Genomic DNA, 24,494 nt, shown 5'->3' on the forward strand with positions numbered 1-24,494 from the left:
ACATGTTTGGGATGTGAAGAGTTGTGTTAGGTGTGTCTCGGGGTGAAACACAGAAGTAGAGGGAGCGAGAGAGAAAGAAAGACAGACAGAGAAGAGAAGAGAGGAGGGGTACGTGAGGAGAGGACATGGGGGAAAAGAGAGGGGAGAACTCACTCATGGTCCCTTCCTCATCTCCATCCATACTAAAGAGCTTCTGCTGCCCCCGAGGCTGCCGCAGCCCAGTCCGACCTACAGGACATACACAGAGACACGGAGAGAGACACAGAGAGAGAGAGAGAGAGAGAGAGAGAGGGAGAGAGAGAGAGAGAGAGAGAGAGAGAGATGTGTGTCACACACACATAGAGAGAGAGAGAGAGAGAGAGAGAGAGAGAGAGAGAGAGAAAGATGTGTCACACATATAGGAAGAGAGAGAGAGAGAGAGAGAGAGAGGGGGAGAGAGAAAGAGAGCGAGCGAGAGAGAGAGAGAGAGAGAGAGAGAGAGAGGGAGAGAGAGAGAGAGAGAGAGAGAGAGAGAGAGAGAGAGGAGGATTATACATTTCACACATGCATAAACACACAGAGGTGCTTGCACACCTACACACATACACACATACACACACACACACACACACACTTATATGAACAGGTAGCTTGTTTATATGTTAGATCTGCATACCACAGCAGGTAGGTATAATACAGCTTTAAAAAAACCCAAAAAAAACCTGGCTACAGGGAGAGGAAATAACTCCTTTTAAGGCTAAGCCAACAGCAGTGCCATGTCTATCTATAGCTTTGGCCCGTGGAGAGTGAACACATATTCAGCAGAAAAAGCTAATCTTTGTCATGCTGACAGGTCATTGTGGTATGAGCAGTCTGTTGTGACGTTAATATCCACTCCATTAAAACTCATCTGCGGCTGCACTGCTTTCCAGGGTAAAAAAAAAAAAAAAAAAAGAAATCTGCCGCATTTGTCTCATCAACACTGTCTGACATCAGCATTTCACTGACATAAAGCCATACACACAGCACACCACCTTTCCGGCACATTCTCCAGAGACCCAAAGCATCCCTCTTTAAGATTTATTCATAGCAGGCTTCTACCTCCTATCAACAGGACGGAGTCAGGATGAGAGAGACTGTGAGTGTGGAGGTCAATGGACCAAAAAAACGGATGGTTGTGTTTGCGAGAGAAAGAGTCGAGCGTGGCGCTTGGCTCTAACACCCGCACCAACGCATGGACTGACCACAAGCCGGTACCGGTCAGAGAAGAAGAGGGAGATAAAGAAGCAATACCTTGGTTGTAAAATAGACAAACAATAATGAGCTAACTTTTTTCAGCTTTATCCCAGAATGGCTGAGGTCTGACGGTAGAGTAAAGGATCAGTGTTTAGTATGTTAATGTCCTAGTTACTGATGTTCTATTGTATTCATTCTAATGTATGCTACCACATTCACATGCACTGTCCTGTAGATCTCTTATCCATTAGTCAAGTTTTGGAATTTAGAGACCTCTTATCCATTAATGAAGTTTGCTGGGAGTTTACAGCAACCCAAAAAAAATTACTATTTTTCTGTGAAATTGGAAAAAAAAAAACTTCAATAAAAATAAATGTTTTGCTGCTCATTAGGGGCAAAAGACAAAAGCCTTTATGATGTGAGCAAAGCAGATGCGGAGAATCTCAGAAAGGTGGTAAAAAGCCTTGTAAACGGAGTATAAAAATAAGGCTGGATGAATATAAACCAGAGTTTAAAAATAAAACCAGACAAATATAAACCCCACAGGGCATGTGGGATGCAGGAGGCTATCACACGAAAAATAAACTTCATTTGACTGACTCAAGTCATCTGCTTTCCTGTGCACTATCTTCAACAGGATGTGCTTTCCGAAGCCAAACTAACGAGACTTATTACTCAGGCTTAATGATGGGTGACAGCCAATATTCAGGTGCAATTACTGCCCTATTAAAGATGAATGTACTCTTCATTAACTCATACGGGAAAATCTAGACTTAGTGGGAATATTTATCTAGTATAGCTTACCAAATTCTTACTCGGGTGTAAAAATGCATATGTTTTCCATCTTAGAGAAAAGATTTGAGATGTAAAGGCCATTACATGACGATGGTTTCTAGGTCATGACTTTTGGAGTTCAGACTTGTTGAATCAGTCTAAATGTATTGGTCTGTCACAGCAGATTTATAGACTGACTGAAGAAGTTCAATGGGAGAAATAATTAATGACACTACTAAATAATTTACAAATTTACATTCTAATCTTATGAGTGCATCTTAAACTAATCAAGACAAAACAGTTAAGAATTATTAAAACTGTAATATACATAAGAGTCCTCATTAATATTTTTAATAATCTTTGCAATATTCATTTCTGGGATTACAAGGCGTATAGCTTCATATTTTTCAGCATCAATATAAGAGAAACATGAATACAAGATGAGCAAAGAATTAATTCTATATTCTATAGCATTACTTATGTTACTACTATAATATTTCTTACAGAATAAGTAACTAAGTGAGCATGAGCACAGAATAAGTAACTAAGTGAGCATGAGCGCTGAATTTGGTATCAGTTACGTTTCAAAGGTTATAAATAGGTCAGCAGTCAATGTAACTGAAAATCTATATGTCCTGGCAAAAGGACCGAGCTCCTGTCTGCACTTGAAAGAGTGAATGAAGGGAGTAGGTAGACCTGTACAAAGCACAGGGTTTGCTTTTTATCTGTCTCTCTCTCTCTCTCTCTCTCTCTCTCTCTGCAGTGGAGAGATAAAGCACAAGCCATGTCCCCTTCAAACGCACGCACTGCAAAAATAAAAAAAAAAAAAACTTTGGAGAGAGTAAGAGAAATCGAGAGAAAAAGAGAGAGTCAAACAGAGGCTGGGGCAGATTCAGGGGGCACGGGCAGGGCGCAGTAGCTTTCGGAGAGACAGTCACAAACGGACAGGATGTAAGTAGATTTGCGGTGGTTAAAGAGATAAAGCTTGGCGAGAGGTCCGCATTGATGGACCTCCTCGCCCGCACCTTGTCACCGCGTTATTAAAGCTTTCTCAAACATGCTTTCTATTCTCCTCCTGAATGAAAGGAGAGGAGTCAAAGCCCCATTCCGCGTGAGAGTGTATGATGGGGCGGGCAGCGTTTCAGAGGCTGAGATTTTATTCCGCAGAACAGAAAACACAATGGACATCTCTGAATCAAAATAGCCTATCATCATCCTTTTACAGATGGTGAATCATTTTGGATTGAACTGAAATGAGACTTCAGGCTAAACAATCCACATTTGTAACACCTTAACGCGCACCACTCACACACACACACACACACACACACACACACACACACACACACACACAATTTCAATGTTTGATATTCATATGGAGATTTAGAAAGCGTCGGTTTCAAATATTTGACTAAGTGATAAAAGTCGAAATGAGAGCTTCCGAATGAAAGTGCTGGTGTGTGAAGTTTTAAAATGGAAATGGTTGTGCACACGTTGGAAGTTTGGGAAATAGGGTGTCATACAAGGAAATAAAAGCAGACATTTGAGGGGAGAAATCTGAGGTTTGTGCCTATAATTCACTTAGAGATAAATGTCTGAAGCCATCGATACTGATCAGCAATTGATGGTGTCTCGGCTGAAATGGCGTAAAACGGGACGCCTGCAATGGCAGGACCAGTCAACATGAAAGCAGAGCTGATAATAGGGAACATTTCTCAACACACTCCGTCTGCCAACTTGACAGGCACAACGATTAAATTATATCATTCATATCCCTCTGACTGAATTCACCCATACACACGCAAGTGCGCGCAGACACACACACACAAACACAAACACACATACACACACACACACACAGACACACACACACACACACACAAACACACACAAACACACACACACGCATACACACACACAAACACACACACACAGACACACACACACACACGCGCACACACACAGACACACACGCACACACACAAACACGCGCGCACACACACACACACACACACATACACACACACGCACAAAGCGTTTCCAAGGAGGCAGCTTGTCTGAGGCTCATCATTCAAAACCCAGGGTCTCCGTTGCCCTCCGGTTTGATGCATTCTGTGTTTCTTTGTCTCTCAGTGCAATCTCAATTCACAGTGGGTTAATCAGGGGGTTATCCCGGTGTGCGTCAATCACTGACAATAACAGAGAGCAGATCTCACAAGACATAATTAGATAATCATCACATTTCAGAGTGAATAGCAGGGTTTTTGTTCAGTGGGTGTGTATTACCGTGAGAAGGGAGAGAGGAAAAGCATTGTTGCTTTCTCTCAGACCGCTGTGCTGCTTATGCGTTCAGCTCTGGCTGAAGAGAGCCGAGAGAATGATGGTCAAACGGTTAGGGCTGAGCCCTGAACGCAAAGGGATACTCACAACAATATTACAATTAATGACAATACGCTAAACAGACTGGAATGTCTGATAACATTCTAAAGCCAGAAATGAAGGGGGAGAGCCTCTTCAAGTTTTTTATTTTCTAAAAATATCATTCTTTTGTAAAAGCGTTTTGACTCATCAGCTCACATTTCTCTGTGTCAGATTAATATTTCATGGCTTTCACAGGCAGGCAGAGACGGGCAGGCCTGCGACACTTCAGGTCAAAGACCACTATGCTGGGAAGAAGCTGTCATATATCTGATTTAGCTGAGTTACACAGAGCGTGTTACTTAGGGGTAATAACTATTAAACAATATGGAAAAGCAGGGCATAAAAATAGGTGAAGCAAAGTCTTCAGAATTAGAAATGTAAAATCGATCCAGTAGTCTGCTGCATCCAGAAAAGTGTATAAATAAAAGCAAAAACGAAGTCTCGTAGAGAGTAGAGAGTGCAACATAGACTCAGTTCCCACCAGAAATGAATGAATTCCACTATGCTCAGAAAGCAATACAGACGTGCAGACAGTTTTGCAGCCGTTACAACCGTAGCCGTTATAGCACCATGGTCATGTGACGATTCAGATGAAGCACATCAGTACAGGAGCATCCGCACCAAGTGGGTCCCCTCTTCTCCCCTTTTTTCTTTTCAGCACCATGGACAGCGTTCACCCAGCTTTGCGTCATTGACGTCAAAGACACAAGAAACTGACCACAGCCACAAACGGCTACCGCTGAGATGTGACCACGGCCGAGTTATCTCAAACCCCACCAACCCCCCCCCCCCCCCCCCCCCGGCTCATCAGGACATGGCAGCAGGCACAGCGAGAAGAAAAACTTTGGTTCTGACTCCATAATCAACCCAGGAGAAAAGCTGAGCGAAAAGGCAGCTTGTTCTCTCTCAGTTAGGTGAGAATGATCAAAAGGACGCTGAAAAGGAACGTTTGTGTTCAGGGGGATTTAACAGGACACCCTCCATCACCGCCGCACTGCTTTTGTGAATCACGACCCTCTATTGAGAGATAGCTATGAATGTTTAATAGGTGGTTTTTATGGTGAACTGGACTTTCAGTCACAGAGGCAGCATAGAGGCACGGCAGCTCAGAGGTACAGCAGAGAGAGAGAGAGAGAGAGAGAGAGAGAGAGAGAGAGAGAGAGAGAGTGAGAGAGAAGAGAGAGAGAGAGAACAGGCCACTGAACCTGCCCTGATTGGCTCCTCCAGTCCCGGCAAACAACATGACTTCTCCTTCATTGGGCACCATCCTCACCATCACCCCCAAACTCCATCAACCAAAACTGCGCTTTTATACACATCAGTCAAATGGACTAGCCATCTGCAACATATAAATGCATGAGGCTGTAAGTTATGGCTATGGATCTAAATGCAGGGAGCTTGCATGGATGATTGACCCTCAGTGTCACACAAGGGCAATGCGGAGGGCAGGCAGATTCAGATAGACTCTCCTGCTGAGACTCTGTAGCGCCTTATGGCTTTCCTACCCAGCCTGAATGCCACAAGTAAAACGCATACAATCATACCAAGGCAAAGCTCATCGACCACAGATAGAACTCTCATTACAGAACGGGCTGCGATAACTTAAAGTACCAACATTTGTGAATCAACAGATATAACGGCAAAACATTTCTGATGCCGTATGTTTGCTACGTCTTATTGCGTTTTAATAAATATGGTTAGGACAGAGGCTAAAGTTTCATATTTTCATATGGGAAAGAAACAGAGATGACTCGAGTTGATTTTGGAATATGAATAAAATGTAAGTCTCACAGGGAGCATAAAAAAATATAGTCTCTGTTAACTCTAGTTCTCATGCATAATGTATATTTTACTGTTATTATTATCCATGCTGTAATATATGTTTTTAATATCTTGTGACTTAATTATCAGTAGTTGAACATCATAAAAATGTCAAGCACACCTCAGTCAGTGCAATAGTCTACATTCTTATTCAGGAATAGTGGCAGAGGTGTTAAGCCGTTCAAAGCCTCTGTTTGTGGCTTGTTCTTCAGTTAAACAAACTCAAACCTATGTGATTGTCTGTCTGGACTCGGTTTTGAAACAGCCTATAAACTAATCTCCGTTCTCTTGTTTATCCATTACTTCATCCCGTCACTGTAGGCATTAGCACAGACAATGTTATCGTGCTAGTGGGCGGGGTGGTCTGTCGCCTCCATTGTCACCGTCACACGCGGGGGGAAAGGAAGACTCTAAGTTCCCGTTCACGAGATAATACGTGTGACAATTAACAGGCAGGACGGGAAATGTCAGAGAATGTGTTTATCTGTGCATTTCCTGTGTCACATTCGAGAGAGGAGAAGGAGAAAGCCTGAGGTTGTTAGCGGACTCACAAACACCAGCCTTGAAAATCATTTCAGAAACCAAAACTGAACTTCAGATCACAGTTTAGTGTAATTCAACATTAACAAGTCCTGCATATGGACCATGTAGAGAAAACCTAAAAGCAAAACCCTGGAACTATATGAGCCATACAAGTAATAGCAAATTCTGTGGTGCCTTTAAATGCACAGAAGTGTAAGGACTGATTTTATGGTATTTATGTCACTGATATTTCTCCAAACATTCTACTTTATCTACATTATATATGGAATTTGATGCACAACGCAAGGCCAAATGAATCCTCCTCCTGGAAAGGAGCAGGTTTGCCTATAACAATAAAATTGTGTCATCCTATTTGCATTTTCAACTCGCACACACTCACACACACACACACACACACACACACACACACATACAAAAATGTACACTTTCAGTTGTACTCAGCTGTTACTATCACAGAGAATCCAGTCACACTCTGAAGGATGTTCCGGACAACTTTAAATCAGAACTCTCAATTTCTAGAGTTTCTGACAGATTCATAAAAGAAAAAGCATACTTTTTGAAGGACAGACTGTACAGAGCAGTTAGAGAGACCTTTCTGAGGCTAAGAGGTGAAGCTTCAGCAGTATACTTCAGATTGGCCAGGTTTTTATGTGTTTTCACAAAAGGACGAATCTATTCAGGATAACATCTTCGCCTGGAAGCAGCGAAGGTCTTATCCTCAATACAGAAACATGCAAGCTTGAACAAATACAGTACTAAAATGTAAACACACTAAAAACGACCCACATACCTTCAGTCATCGCTTTTCCGACACAACCTACAAAAAAAAGACGGCAAAATAACATTATTATTACAATAGTACATTAATAATAATAAGTCATTCTGGCCAAGAAACAAAGACAGCAGGTTCTTATGGATTAGCACGGTGTGAGAATTGTGTCAACATGAGGAAAATTGTTCAAACCGGGCCATTCATGCCAGTCTCTCACTGTTTGTAATGTCCTACTTGTTAGCTTCTGACAGACCTCTCAAAAGTCTGATGAACTTAAACACATGCTTTCTCACTCAGAGAAAAACCTGCAGTGGTGTGAGCTATAGACAGTGTGTAGAGACAGAACAGACAGAGTTGAATAAATTATCGATATCATGACTAGGTGGTGTGGTTGTGTTTCAGTGCATATGTGTATGGGTTTTTTTTGTTGTTTTTTTAACTGTACAAAGCCTTTAGTAATAACAGCCCCGCCACTCCCCAGAAAACCCGACTCAGACAGATCAAAGGCTTGCACAACTCTGCGTGACACACCCTTTTCTCAAAGACAACAGTCTGCTGAGACTGCTTTCCTGTCAGTGAGATGTCATATCTGAGACTAATCTCGCTGGCAGTCGCTTAACTAAAAGCTAGTCGTAGTCGTGTGGCACGCAGACAAATGTACGTTATGAAGGTGTGTGTAAATTTGTGTGTGTAAATTTGTGTGTGTGCAGTGAGTGTGTGTATGTGTGTGTGTGTGTTTTCCACTAAAAACAAACACGGACCACTCTATCTCTCTAACCCACCTGGACGGTGTTTTTTCCTGTCCATCCAACTACTTGAGAGACATTTGCACAGCAGTTTGTGGTTTGTTGAAGATAAGCCAAGGCCAGGTGCAGAGTTAGCTTTAAACCACAGAACTCTTCAGTCAGTTGGAGCCCATAAGGAGAACAGATAAAATGACTGATGGTAGCAAACACAGATCCCAAAAATAAAGAAATTACAGTTTTGCCTGATGGTTGCTTTATGGTATGTCAAGTACAGATTCTAAGATGTCACAGAGCAAATCTAGGTCTTTTCTGTGACTGCTCTCCAGCTAATTAAATAAATAAATAAATAAAAATACAAATTTCCCTCAAGGGTGTTTAGCGACAGCCATCCTTTCCAGGATTTCACAGGGAGTCTGTAAAATTTTTCTGACAGCTTTCATTTAGGCGGCGTTCCCCGGGGTATCTCCAGGGCAACGGGATGCGGTATCAATTCCACACGCTAATGACCCCATTTACCCAACAAGGTTGCCCCGGCAACACCATGCCCCCTCCCCGCGGCGACGACCCTGGTTCGTCCAAACTTTCCCTCAGTTGCAGTAAAGGCATATTTGATAAGAGTAATTGGCCTGTATTAATTCTTATTACTGAATTCTCCTTTCTATTATCCTCTTGCCTTTGTGTCCAAAGGGCTGAAAAGCTCTGAGAAAGAAGATTAGTATGAAAACAAAAAGCGTTTGGAGGGGAGATAAATGACTAAGACAAACGATGCTCCGATACACAGTACATCCCTCAAAGCTTTTGTACATGACAAAGAATAGAACACTTCAGAAACATTAGATAATGAAAGGAAGTGAAACTGACCATTGAAAATAAGAAAATCTCCACCATATTTATTCCCCAGATACCTTAAACATGACTTGGAAAGGTTTCACCTCGTAAAGGTGTTCGTAACATAAAGAGGATACTTTAATCCCCCAAACAAATTAGGACTGATGTCTTAATTTGATTATAAAGACAATTCAATTGTGCAAACCAAACTTAAAAGGACATCCTGAGCCTTTTTTCCTGACTGAAATTGGAGGTTTTGGCACAATGGGGCTGGACACAACCCCCCCCCCCCCCCCAAAGCCTTCAGAACTGCTCACCTGGCAGAGAACCAGGCGAATCGAATCCATTCTGTGCCCTGAGACCCTGGGGTGTCACCCACTCTATACCTGCACATCTGCAAATGACTGCTGACAAATCGCCTATGAAAGCCCAGCCTGTGACAGACCAGCGACTCTGACCACTGCCAGCAGCATGCCTCTGCACCTTTACTAAGCTACAGCAACTACAGGCTTAAGGATATGGAGAAGCTAAAGAGTTACCACAACTCACTGTCACTTAATGACAATTCCAATGATGGTAGAGATTATCACTTAAGCTTTTTATGTCTCTGTTCGAGGTCTGTAAGGACCTATTCATTCCTTCAGGTTGATCTGAACAAAAACAAAATTAAACAGCAGGCTGTGTACAACGTAGAAGACATATTTTCTTGTTCTTCTTTTTCCTCTCTTTATGTCTTTTTTACTCTCTCTCTCTCTCTCTCTCTCGCTTTTTTCATCTCTTCCACCCCATTCTTTCCGCTTCACTACACATGCTCCTCGAAACAGATGAGTTTGTGTGTATTCTCCAGTCAAGGCCAGACGAGGTGCTGACCTATCACAGGACTGGAGGAGAAGGAGGGTGACGACATTGAATTTCACACCGGCCTCTACTTTACCAGAGCTGAGGACAGAGGCAACAATGATAGACAGCCAGACTGGCTGAGAACCAGGTGTGGGCGTCTGCGTTTCCACGTCTGACAGGTCGGAGGGATGGACCCGGTACTGCTGGAGCCCAGCCGGGCCGAGCCCCTTATCGGCAGGGCCGCAGGCGGGCCAAAAGCGATGGGGGTGAGGCGCTATCTGACCGGCCAATCTGAGAGAAGCCTTATAGTCGCTTGCTTAGCGTAACAGCACTGCCCAACCCGGTGTGGAATTCACTTTCCCCCTGTGAGTAGATTAAACTCACAGTCTGCTTCACAGTGCTCCACTCCACTTCACCTGCTCCTGACAAAATGAGCTTTTTTTATCTTCCCAGAGAGCAAAGCAGCTAGCGTGGAAACAGTGGCTAAGTAATGCTGTTTATCTCCCTCCTCTGACTGTCTGAAGAGCCCCTGCAAAAAAACTCAAGACTTCCTCTCCAGCAGGAGAGAAAATAACTCGCAACCACAATGTTTCTTTGACCGGAAAGGTAAAAACCCAAGGGGAGGGGCATTTTTATTTGAATACGTGATTGATAGGTGCTGGCATGCTAAATTGACTTGGACTTGTTTAGCGACTGTAAGCGCTAGCAAACACGGACTGACAGTCTTGTCCAAGTCCAGTGAAGCGAAATGCAACGTTAGAAATGACTTCAGTGCATCATGAAACAGACAAATGCCCTCAGAGACAGTGCAATATCTCCAATTTCTCTGCCTGTTCCGCTACAATACTCTCCATGTCATTCAGAGTCCGCAGCTTAATACGGAATACTAAACAGGTATTAAGGCATTCAAGGGTGCTGTGACCTGTTTAATTAATTACTATGCCAAAGTGGTGCTTCATTGTTTACCTTGTGAAAGCGGATTACTGCAACAAAGGAATTATCACTTTCAATGAGGTCTGTAATGCATTTTCCATTATGTGTGTACAAGTATATCACCCATTGAAGACTCACTGAAATGAATGAATGTAGTGAAACACTCTTGGTGCTACTGTCTCTCTGATATTGTAGGCTGTGTGGGTGTATGTGTGTGTGTGTGTGTGTTCTACCACACTTTTTGAGTAGAATTTTGTGGAGTAAGAAAGAAAACATAAAGGATTTATGAATGGTGGGATTAGAAAAGGGCTAATTACATTAGTAAATGCCACCAAACACAAGGCTCCACACATACGGGCAGTGTTTGATTGTTTCATTGCTGTTTTTAAAGTTACCTTAGTAAGATGACAATACGGCTGAAGGGTTCAGACACTATAAGTAGTCCTTATCTCTTTCCTACAAGTCCATCAAGCCGAGAATTAACACTGATTTTTACAGTGCTCAACACAACGCACTGAACAGTGACAAGATCCTTTGTAGCATGATGTTAGTTAGTTCTTGACAAAATAATTTTGTGTGTGATACCTTTTTTCTTTGAGAATCTTGTGAAGTTGTTAAAACTGCTTTTACAGGAATTCCTTTCACTCCAAGAGGCAAAACTTCAACATTAATGCGAAGCATAACGGGACGCATTTTAAATAGAAAATTTTGCTGTCAAAGTTCAATGAACTGTAAAAGTGTAGGTAAGGGATATCGAGATTTTTTTCAGCATTAACATGAATCGACACTGAACAGTCTCTCACAAGTGACTGCAACTCTGTGGGTGTTCATAGAACTCTGAAATGAACTCTGTGCATCACCAGGAAATTTAACACTGGGAGACAACACTCACAAATTTGCCATGAGCTGTACGCAGGGACAACACTGGCTGCATTCCGGCCAACTGTAGTGATCGATTAAAGTAGCAGAGTGGAGAGTCTCATTAAAAGGATTAACTTCATGCTTGACAAATTCTCTGGACTGACACTTCAATCTGCTAACCTCAGAGTATGAGAATGACAGCCCTTTGCATGTAAAAGTTAACATATCATCTTTTTTTCAGGCTTTTTAAAATACCAAAAAACGCTCAGAATTCCATTTGGTGTGTACATCTGAGATTTTACGACTTCAATTAATTAATTCAGTCACTATCTAATTCAACATCACAGCGGGAACTGTTTTGCTTGGTAATGAGACATCTGACATGAAAATGAGGGATGTGTCTTCGATTAAAAACAAAATTGACTTCATATCTTTGTTGGGAACAAATGTCAAATTTCATTAGGCACCCTTCAGAATATGTAAGTACAGCTGTTTTCTTCAGATATGCAAACTCCCTATTTCATTCTTTCTTTCTTTTTTTCTTTCATTCTTTCTTTTAGGCTCTGCCAAAGTGCCAAAGTCCCTGTTAACAAGCAAACTAATAAAGTCTGTGTAGAAGGATATGAAATCGAATCTCAAAACTGCACAAACAAAAACAATTGAGTCAGAGTGGCAAAAAAGCAGAGACGGGTTAACAAGAGGACCCTGTTCCAATGTTTTGACAGTTGTTGTCTTTAATAGTAGAGCTTGCATCAGGAAATGGGCATAAAGTCTGCCTCTCTGTCACTGAGTGTGGTGTTCATTCTGTGCAGATGAGAGAGAATCAGCTGTCCTTTACAGAACACACAGTGAAGGGACTAACACATACTGCAATATTTTAGAGGAGAATGGGTACAGATATAGAAAGAGTATTAGAGCATCACATACACACATGTATCCATATTCAAACACACACACGCACACACATGCACACACACGCACACACACTCAATCTTCTGTATTCAAAGGCACAAACTAACAAACATTCAAATTTGCAAAAGCAAAAGTTTCTGAATTTCTTCAATTTTGTATGCATAATAATGTTAATAAAGTAATAAAGTCAGTACCAGTTTGATATTCCCATGCAAATTTCACCCCACGATGACAGAGTGTTAATTTTTTTTGTAAGGAATGAATTAAAAAGTAATAAAACAGGCAAAAGAATAATCAAAAGAATTATTTTACAAAGTCCAGGGCAGAGGAATACACCTGTTGATGAAATGACAACCAACCGCATATAAGGGAGAAGCTCTTTTCATCTGCATGTAATCTGTATATAGTTACACAGTTTCTACAGTAAGACGAATGCTACAGTTTTGCAGTGTTTAGTGTAAAGTCAGCACAGCAGGACTTGCTCACTGTATGATCGAGACTAATTGGATGTTGATGGTTAATGAGGGAAATAACATCCCATTTATTAACAATGAGTGACTGTTGTGATTAGGATCTCAAGAGGACTCTAAAAACCTTATATGCACTACTGTTGATTAAATAGCTATACTGTGTAATAGTCATCAAAACACCCCTAATACCTAATACAGAAAGAGTGCCACAAAGCTGCCAAATAAATATCCAGACACACACACACACACACACACACACACACACACCCTTTCTTAGGATGTGGGATACCTTTGCGCTCGGAGCGTTTCTTGCGTCTCCTCTTGGACCTCCTGCGGATGAGACAGTAATAGGCGCCCATGTTTTGTGCCCCCTCCTGTAGCAGAGCCATGCCTGTTGTGGCTACAGCCATCACCAGAGACTCCACAACTGTCCTCCAGAGTCTAACACACCCTCTCTATATCACTGCTCCTCTGAGCATTGACACACACATACACTCACGCGCGCATACACACCCCCTACACACACACACACACTCCTCTCTGAACCTAACTTTCAGCGGGGGAGTGAGAGAGAATTAAGGAGAGGAGGGGCGGGCTTATGTGTACGGGGCGGAGCTGTTGGTCACTTTGATCCAGCCTGTTAAACGGCTGTCAAAGGGACGCGTCTGACGAATAGAAGCCTTCCTCCTCCTGCAGTCACTCATTCTCTCTCTCTCTCTGTGTTCTGTATAACAGTTCTAACAGCTCCTCTTTAACAGGGTTTGTTTTTTTTCCCCCAACATTGCTTTGACCATATTATCAAAACTGAGATTCAAAATTCAGGACAATAACTCAGTAAGACATACTTTGTTCCTTGTATGTGAGAAATTAAAGCTTAAAATTTTATATTCAAAAGGCAAGTTTTCTGAATGGAATGACCTCATTCCACAGTTACATTCAAATGATTAGTACTAGATCACTATATTAAACCTCCATTTGAGAGCAATAATTTATTTTTATTTCAAGTTTTATCTTAAAATATAGCAGTCAAATTTCTATGATATCAGTATGATTATGATTCATGATGAGCTGCTGTCATGACTCTTTGGATGATATATCAGTCTTATGTTACATATTTCTACACTATGAACTTTTGATGCCAAAAAGAATCATTCAACTTTTTGTGTTAACAGCCTTACACACTGAAGCTCCTTTCTGAAAAATGAGTCAGGTTAATCTTTGAAAAAAAAATTAAAAAAGACTGTAACTGTTTCGCTCTGCACCTATCTCTCTCTACCTCTCTCCATCACTCCTGACATCCTAGTGCATTTCTGCCCTGAAATCATTCCCTTACACATGCCAGTGCATTTCTGCCCTAACATCATTTCCATACACTTCCACGATCTGACATCTCTGTTACATATCTGGGTCACGGGTCACATTCGATCCCTCTTCGCCGCAATGTTCAGCAAAGCAAAAGCACTTCACTGTATGTCTGCTACCTGAGAGAGAGAGTCAGCCCACACTACAAAAGCATATACGTAAACCCAGAGAGAACATACATGGGCATCAATGCAGAAAATGCAGTAAAAACCTGTGACAACAGACATATGTGTAGAATAACACTATAAACATAACATTATAAACACAGTACAACTATTTACCGAAAGTAACTTATTTTAAAGCCAGCTCTGAGTGTTAATGACCTGTGTCAGAGTACAGCTCAACGTGGGGATATGACGGACCCTCTGCTTGCCTGTAAAACTGTAGTCCTCAGTTTAACTATGTTGCAGTTTGGCTGTGTCAGCGCTTCAGGGCTGACTGGCAGCCTTCTTCACAAAAAACCATGTCCCAGTCCACACTAATCCCACAGCTAATTACTTCAGCTCCACGCTTCACTAACTCAGGAACTCAACACCTCCTCACACATCTCCACTACATAACCTGCCCTGCTCTCCCCATTAACACAGGAGTACACCTCTTTTATGTGCTGAACAGTAAGCAGGGGAGAGAGAGAGTGAGAGAGAGAGAAAGCGAGAGACTATGGCAGTTGATGGTGCCATTTGTAACTGTCTTAAAGCGACTGTCCAAAGTTAATTAAACATGCATACAGTCCATTACCCAGCCTTGACTTCCATTCTCAACCACACGATCAGTTTTGGTCACATGACACTGTATGTGATTGTTAAAATAATTGTAAGTGCTTACATTATTTATACTATACAAAAACAGATTCTCCGCGTCCAGCCTGAGGACTGAATCAGGAACTGTAGAGTTCAGCCTTTGATTTCTCTTGTTTACTTGTCCATCATATTTGCTTCATCTGGACTTTACAGAGACCTACAATGCATTCCAATGCCCTCACATTAAGTAAGAATAGAAATTTTGACATGAAAAGAATGGGTATCGCATAGATTGTTTAATGCTGTCTCTCTCACACAAATTCAAGTAGTGCTTTAATAATGGTATTTGATTAGCTGTATCAGGTGTGATAGAGATATCTTTAGGACTGTAGTTGATTATTTCTATGAACCAACGCTGCCACCTAGTGGGTTATGATTTGTAGGCTACTTTCAAGGCCCAAATGCATCAGTTCAAATTACTTGTACATTCCCAACAAAAAACAAGGAGGACTAGTAAGTACAGGGCCCAATCAAAAGCAGAGAATATTCTCATTTAGACAGATATTAGTGTTAAAGCAACATGGCTGCTTCTCTTCCTGCAGTAGCCTGTGTGTGTGTGTGTGTGTGTGTGTGTGTGTGTGTGTGTGTGTGCGCGCGTGTGTGTGAACGCACATGCATGTGTGTGTGTGTGTACGCATGTGTGAGCACATGCAAAACAGAGAGAGAGAGAGAGGTTGAGGGATTTACATACCTGGCCTCAGCTGCTGTTCCTCCAACGTGTACTGTGTTGACTCAGCAGTCTGAGATAAAAGAGGGAGAGAGAAGATGTGAGTGACTGGCCATGCCCTGATGACAAGCCCCCTGTTACTGACTCTCTCTGTCTGCCTTACAGTAGGACAGAGATGAGTAGAGTGGATGGGTGTGAACGTGGAGACCCTTCCAAGGAGGAGGCCTGAAACATCTGGTAAAGTAGTTCAACAGTTACAGTCAATTCAGATGTGTGAGGATTGAGGCCAAGATTTATCTGGAAAAATGCAATCAAAATGTGCTGTGCTTCTTCCATCTGTACGGCATGACAGAGCCATGCAGTACACATAAGCTGCCAAAAGGGGGCACACTTGTCCTGCTAAATAACCAGCTGACCAAACCACAAAAATAAATAAATAATTAAATATTTAAACAAATAAAAATGAACAAATAAATATACCCGTAAAATGAAGACAACATTTCGGTAAATACGTCTTCACCTAGGTGCAGTTTCTGAGTTAAGAAATGAATCAGCAATCCCATCATGCTTTAGGGACACAGACAGAGACTGTGTTAAAATAAAGGGTAGTCTTAGTTGTCCATTGGTATGGCTACGGTGGCTACAGGCTGATATATCTCAGCGTCTTTGAAAGCGGAGTGATTACAGAGGTACATTTGGCAGGATCCTCTGCGACAAAGACGTGTCAGCTTGCTGGGTTTCAAACTTGCTGGCACGGCCGTGTGAAGGAAAGACGCGACCGGCCAGGGTCTAAAAATGCACAGGCCCCTCTCCCATCAAGATATTCCCGCGTCGGTTTGAGATGCGAGGCAGTACAGCGAAAGCAATTCCGAATCAAATGACCGCAATCATTTAGAGTGTGAGCGGGGCAGTCATCACGAACGTCCAGTTGATATCTTCACAAGAGGAACGCTACGGTCAAGCAGCGTAGCGCAAACTGCCTGTGACATGTGAAAACGCATGCGTGCGGAGCAAAAGAAGGGGACGGTGTCAGAAAAAGGCCATGTGAGTCATTCTTCATTCGGTTCTCAACAAGTATATGCATCACACAGTCAAAACCTTTAATCATCTCTAATCCCCAATCTTTTAATAAGCTACTTTATGCTAGTGTTTCCTTTCACTGGTAGTTACTTGTAATTAAGGATTTACCTCAATAAATAAAAAACAAGCCCTTTTTTGTGTTCAGACACTTAAGCTGACTGAGAGAACAGGAATCTCAAGGGTATTTCTGGTCTTATGATACTAAATTTGCTCAATCTGCATTTCTGTTTTACCCATTAATAACATCCGAGTCAATAAAATGAGTTGATTTGTCAACACAGCAGAAAGACTACAGTCTAGCACGGACCTCTTTATAGATATTAACGCTATGAGAACTGTTTTGTATTAAGATCCGTCTTTAAATATTCTTAACTTGATCCCCGGTGCGACTCCTTTACTTTAGTATACTGTCACATCAATGAGAAGGACAGAACACGCTGCTGGTGCTCGACTGGTCACCATATGTTTCAATCATATGTTCAACCATGAGTAAACCACATCATAATCTGTAATGTAGCACCAGAGGGCAGAACTGCATGCTACCCAGCTACTGTAAAAAACAGAGAGAGAGAGAAAGAGAGAGAGAGAGAGAGAGAGAGAGAGAGAGAGAGACATCAGGATCAAAGACTCATCTGTACATCTGATGGGCCTAATCAGTGATCCAAGCACACGGGGTGAAGAATCAACGTGAGGAGAAGAATGAGAATAAAAACAGGCCTAGAGAAAGACACAAACACCTTCAAACAAAACACAGCCAAGAACAGAACAGTACAGACTGTTGAGAACACGTTCTGCCATAAATTTAAGTAGGAAAATTGTAAAAGAATCATAAAATTATTAGTCAGTGGTTTAATGACTATATAAACAGATACTGCATGAAACAGTTTCACTCACCACCAACACTGAGACTGGCACACACAAACCACACAATAAACCACACATGTAATGGGATGACATTAGGAGCTAGCACCTCAGAGTGTGTGCGTGTGTGTGTGTGTGTGTGTGTGTGTGTGTGTGTGTGTGTGCGTGTGTGAGTGTATGTACGTTTAAGCTGCCTCTCACTGCTGCTGCCAGATGTTAGTATCTCTCATATCATTAAAACAGACGTTAAGAGTTTGACATAACAATGGAGGACATTAATGAAAACAGACTTACACAGGGAATGACGTCTACAGTGCCGTGTGATAATAAAATGGCGCACTGGTCTCTCAGTCTCTTCAAAGTGAATACAGGGCTCATCACATTGCGTAAATCCACATTCAGTGTAAACAGGTGAAAAACTGAGCAATTCACAGAGACTTGTTCTATTGTGCTCTGTCAGACTACCTTACTGTTTAGACCCCAAAGGGTGTTTTTCAGGGTCTCACACATCTGTATGCATCCCTACACACACACACACACACACACACACACACACACACACACACACACATACACACACACGCACGCACTCTCTCTCTCTTCCACTTTATTTGAACACAAATCAGCTCCTTTGTTCCTTTGCTGGCCTATCCAATATTCTGATCTGCCAGGAAAACTCTCAGTGATTTTCTGGTTTCTGGTGGAGAGGAGGAATACCTGTCATCACGTCACTCATGGGTGGAGAGCTAATCACCACAAAATCTCTCAATAATCACAACAAGCCAAGCATGAGGAATCAGATTATGATATATGAGCCCGCCTAGATGAAGCAGACAAACAGATCTGAGGAATTACATACCAGATGAGAAAGCACTGAAACCGAACAGGTAGTGAATACACACGCACGCACACACACACACATACACATAAACACACACACATGCCTGCTGGTCACACGTGCACACAAACCCACACACACACACACTTGCTGGTCACATGGGCACCAAACCACAAAAACACACACACATACACGCATACACACACACGCACACACTCTCACTCACTGAAGTCTGCAGTTAGGGACCTTTTGTTTCCCTGGTAAACAGTACCTTTGTTTCCCTGGTAAACAGGTAAGTAAAGGGTAAATATCAGTAAATATCAGCAGGACTCTGGAGTTCCAGCACTACATTTTAGTTCCAGTGTATGTGTTTGTATAGAGATACAGGGAGAGGTTGACTGTTCCAGTGTATGTGTTTATATAGAGATACAGGGAGAGGTTGACTGTTCCAGTGTATGTGTTTGTATAGAGATGCAGGGAGAGGCTGACTGTTCCAGTGTATGTGTTTGTATAGAGATACAAGGAGAGGTTGACTGTTCCAGTGTATGTGTTTGTATAGAGATACAGGGAGAGGTTGACTCTTCCAGTGTATGTATTGGTATAGAGATACAGGGAGAGGTTGACTGTTCCAGTGTATGTGTTTGTATAGCGATACAGGGAGAGGTGGACTGTTCCAGTGTATGTGTTTGTATAGAGATACAAGGAGAGGTTGACTGTTCCAGTGTATGTGTTTGTATAGAGATACAGGGAGAGGTGGACTCTTCCAGTGTATGTATTGGTATAGAGATACAGGGAGAGGTTGACTGTTCCAGTGTATGTGTTTGTATAGAGATACAGGGAGAGGTGGACTCTTCCAGTGTATGTATTGGTATAGAGATACAGGGAGAGGCTGACTGTTCCAGTGTATGTGTTTGTATAGAGATACAGGGAGAGGTGGACTCTTCCAGTGTATGTATTGGTATAGAGATACAGGGAGAGGCTGACTGTTCCAGTGTATGTGTTTGTATAGAGATACAGGGAGAGGTGGACTCTTCCAGTGTATGTATTGGTATAGAGATACAGGGAGAGGCTGACTGTTCCAGTGTATGTGTTTGTATAGAGATACAGGGAGAGGTGGACTCTTCCAGTGTATGTATTGGTATAGAGATACAGGGAGAGGCTGACTGTTCCAGTGTATGTGTTTGTATAGAGATACAGGGAGAGGCTGACTGTTCCAGTGTATGTATTGGTATAGAGATACAGGGAGAGGTTGACTGTTCCAGTGTATGTGTTTGTATAGAGATACAGGGAGAGGCTGACTGTTCCAGTGTATGTGTTTGTATAGAGATACAGGGAGAGGCTGACTGTTCCAGTGTATGTTTCTGTGCAGTGATGCAGGGAGAGGTTGACTGGGCAGATGGTAACTCTGCCCCATATAGTAATCTGTTTCTGCTTAGCTGCTTCCACGAATGCAGATTACCACAGACTGCTCACATATGACAGACTGTACAAAAGATGAACACTGACAACACTGGAGGTTTATAATAATCCATGTATGTGTATCATTACTCTATTCAAAGGAAAGCTATTGTAAAGACTCAGTAATGCAAACTTAATCTGATTTACTATAGGCTAAAGAACGTACTGAAAATACAAGGTGATTCAATGACGCATGATTATGAATAGCCCCATACGGTGACAGTCGTGGGTTTCGATTTTTTTTTTTATCATTCTGTTTTCTTCACCGTTACAGTTCTTGACTGAATCATTTGCCACACTTGTGAAATCAATGCGTAAATATTTCTGGCTTATATTTGCACCCAGAACTCCGCCATTCAAGTAAACAATGACAAAATAACAACAGCGACATCAAAAAAAAAAAAACAAAAAAAAAACTAAAATCAATGGCGGTTGAGAAAGGGAGAGGGTTTATTGTTGGAACAGGCTGTGGGTGATTTAGGCTGAAGCCTGTTTTAGAAATACAAACAGCCTAAACGTGGGGAGACAGCGTGTGTGTCTCTGTTTGACGAAACCCAGCTGTTATCTATGTCTCCCCCTTGAGCCCTCTTCTTCCACTTCAATTCCCCTCAGCGGAGAGACAGAGAAACGATGACAGCGACACACACACCCACGCACACACACACACTCTCACTCATACTCAAAAATATATAGAGACACAGACCCACAGAGACCCACAAACATCCTCCACACAAATTCACAAAGACACAAAATCTCCCATTTATCGATATGTATTTAAAAAAAAAAAAAATTAGCCATCTTCTTTTCTAACAGTTGTCAGCAAGGTTCACTGGTTCTTTTTTGGGTTTTCGGTCTTAATGTTTGAAAAAAAAAAGAAAAAGAAAAAAGAAAAGTGCTTTGAAGCCACACAAAGAGCAGACTGTTGTTGCCTTTTTACTGCCTAGGCAACGCATATGCTCCAGTCAAAAAACAGAATTCATTAATTTTGATGTCACTCTACTGGAGAAGACAGTTAGTTGCTATGGGATATATCTTTCTGACCTTCTCCACACATCACGGCAACCTCTATCTGACTACTTCTGAACCACAACACACACAACAGTGTCCTCATATCCATGAAATGTAAGTACACTCCTGGGAGTCATTCAGAATGCTGGCACTAAAGATAAAGGATCAGAACAGGGAGGATGGGGTCTCTCACTCACACACACACAGACACACACACACACACACACACAGGGAGGAAATGCATTCTCAGATCAGGAGAGACCACAGATGGATATCTGCACTTCCTGCTCATTCAGAGTTAGAAAAACAACAGTACAGCTTCATTCCAGACAAACATGTTAGGATCAGTTGTTCAGACACCTGCCCGTTTTACTACATTATCGTTCTGAAGCTTACAGCTGGTTCTTATACATCAGTATTACCAATTAGAGTAATTCAAAACAATTCTCTCTCTGCTATGTTCTGTCACCCTCTCCATGGGTTTCCTCAAAACCAAACAGGACCTATGGCTGTCTGAACGCCTTGTTCCAAAACACAAATATGTAACCTGCGTGTACATGCATGTGCACCCACATGCATACACACGCACATGCACACAAGCACATGCACCTACACACACACGCACACACACACACACACACGCACACTGTGTAGTCACCCAGACTGTTGGTTCAGGCTGACAGCGGTCCCTGCTCCTGTTCCAGCATCTCTCTACCAGCAGCAACAACAGATCCAGAGGCACCAAATCTCACCCTAACTACTCCCATCTACCACACAAATCGATAGCCTCCCGCCAGAATGCGTGACGCAATCGGCACAGAAACTACGGTCCAGTCCTGATGGCCTGCAGATAAAGGGTCAGTCTAGGTCAGCCGCCACGCGTCGGCAAGGTTTATTAACACGACGTCTAAAGACAAAGGCGGGGAAGACCAGAGGACGACACAGACCAGCCCTCGGGTGGGCTCACAGGTCGACGCAAAGGACGGACAATTAGATTCACACGCTGTTGAGAGAAAGAGAGAGAGAGACAGAGAGAGAGAGAGAGAGAGAGAGAGAGAGAGCGAAACACTGAACTCGCACTATACTGGGATACCCCAGTTATCTCGCTACACTGGGATATTCATTCACAATCTCTCCCCTTTTTTTCCAGCTCCTTTGAGTTTTATACCAATAATTAAACTCTGAGCTCACAGCTTGATCATATTTTACATTTGAATAATAACACGCGCGGCTGCATCCACAGTAATATATCCATAAGAATACATCGTGTCTCAATATCACACAATAGGTTAGCAAACAAGCTGAAGGAGTAGCCTCCAGATCAAAGCACGCTCTTGGCTGCGCTCATTAGTTTCTTCCCCTACAGTAATTATACATTCCCCATTAATTGTCAAAACATGTAGGCTAATTACTTAATTTCTCTCCCACCAGTATACTGTCTGTATGCAGGGAAGGTGAGATCAGACACTGTGCTGTGTTGTGGATTCAGATAATATCGCTCTTGAAATATGACCAGTTTGACTACACATAAAAACAATGCTTGTGATAATGTAGTCCATTTTTGGCGTTACTGAATTTCCGTACAACCACGCGAAGTTCATTTTTGCTTGACGGAAATGAAATACCTCAAATCAAACCAAAACGTCATTCACTTGAATGTTTACAGCATGCCGCAATAAAAACTTACAATAACTTATGTCCAGTAAACCTGACAGATAGACAGGCAGACTACACAGCACATAACACTTCAAATAAAGACTTTCTATAATCCTGAAACGTGACGTATGTCTAATTTTACATTCATTTCTGGCAAAAAAAACTCCTCTCATAAATATGAAAATATTTTTTGTATGCTTGAAGAAATGTTTTTAAGGTTTGTGAGCAACATCATGAATCTGTGGCGTCAACCCAACCAGAAAATTGGCTGACTGTGGCTTCTCCAACTCCTCGTTAAGGACAGATATAAATTGCACTGTAGCCTAATGTTTTATTGATGCTACTGGCTATTTCAGCTCCGTGGAAAAGAAGACCACCCTTAACTGTGCACAAGATAACTGTCAAGACCATTTCTGTGAGCTCAGCTAATTGGCCAGACCTTATATTTGCTGAGCAAAAATAGCTTTTACTTTGTACTTCCCCCAAACAGGATTTCACCTGAAATAACCTGATAGCTCAATAACTTAAAAAAAAGAGGGTTTACGGTGAAAAAAAAAAGTTTGTATTCTGTTCTTATCACACATATATTTATCCAGTCCTTTCAAGATCAGACAGAATGGCTGATGGGAAGGTGGCAGAGGTTGACGTTGAATCACAGAGTGTTTCTCTGTAAAATCCAAAGCTCTGTACTCAGTTTTTAGCTAAAGCAAGGCTCTAGTGATGAATGTGTGGTTTTGCTGGGCTGCGTCGTGTCCGTTTCCACTGGTGAGTGATTAGAGGGGACTGTCCACCCCCAGCCTCCAAGGGTCAGAGTCCAGAGTCGGTCAGTTCTGCTCAGTGCATTAGTGAAGATGACCACTTCTAATACTGACCTTACACAACAATTCTGCCCCCCTTGTAATCCTTTTTCACTGATAAAGTGGTTGCAGTTTATGTTAAAACACAAGTGTTATTAAGTATTCGACTAATACTGAAGAAGAATGTATTTGACACCATTTAGAGAGTAAAATTACTAAAGACAAAACATGCTGTTTTGTTATGATGGTGAGGGTTATCTGTGAATGTCTGTCCAATATCCAGTATCTGCATTGTGAGAAAATGACAAAAACAGCACTCTGACAGAGGACAGCATATGATGCTTCTCTTATAAAAGGAAGAAGCTGAACTCTTGAACATTTTTTCCTTAGAAAAAAATAACTGATAATTCAACATCTGGGTTCAATTACCTGATGAGAGAAGACAAGTTCAGGAGAGAAATAACCTTGACAGGTATTGTTTGTCTTAGTAAATATCAGGATACCATAACCATGAACAAATACTTCACATGTCCTTACATTCTCTCCACAGGGAGACCTGGGTGACCTCTGTCTGGCATCAGTAAAATCTTTGATCAGAAACAGACACTGACTGAATTCAGACGCACACACGAGCCTCCTGTCCATTCCGCTCTTATTCCCAGTGAACAGGCACTTTCGGCGCACACACATTGAACCACTACACCACAAACAGAATGAGTGACAATTTATAGACCAAGAGAGCATAACAGATTATGCATAAAGTGCATGCATATTCTGCACGCTAATTTATTTATTTTTTAATTTCAACCATGTTACAGGTAAGAGCGTAAT

At 42.0% G+C, this 24,494-nt stretch overlaps 1 protein-coding gene across 2 annotated transcripts in view; it reads right to left on the reverse strand.

Annotated features, from left to right (window-relative positions):
• Positions 1-24,494, reverse strand: part of adarb1a (adenosine deaminase RNA specific B1a) — a 48,142-nt gene that overhangs the window by 10,402 nt on the left and 13,246 nt on the right. Inside the window, exons 2-4 of one of the 2 annotated variants that reach the window (XM_030771274.1) lie at positions 15,990-16,038; positions 7,565-7,591; positions 154-228 (exon numbers count right to left, since the gene is read on the reverse strand). In XM_030771274.1, the coding sequence (XP_030627134.1) occupies positions 154-228; positions 7,565-7,574 (85 nt within the window). In that variant the 5' untranslated portion in view covers positions 7,575-7,591; positions 15,990-16,038. Of the gene's footprint in view, positions 1-153; positions 236-7,564; positions 7,592-15,989; positions 16,039-24,494 lie in introns of those variants that run through there. The other variant, XM_030771275.1, reaches the window with a different exon arrangement.

This window comes from Chanos chanos, chromosome 4, assembly GCF_902362185.1.
Source record: "Chanos chanos chromosome 4, fChaCha1.1, whole genome shotgun sequence".
Lineage (NCBI taxonomy): Eukaryota > Metazoa > Chordata > Actinopteri > Gonorynchiformes > Chanidae > Chanos > Chanos chanos.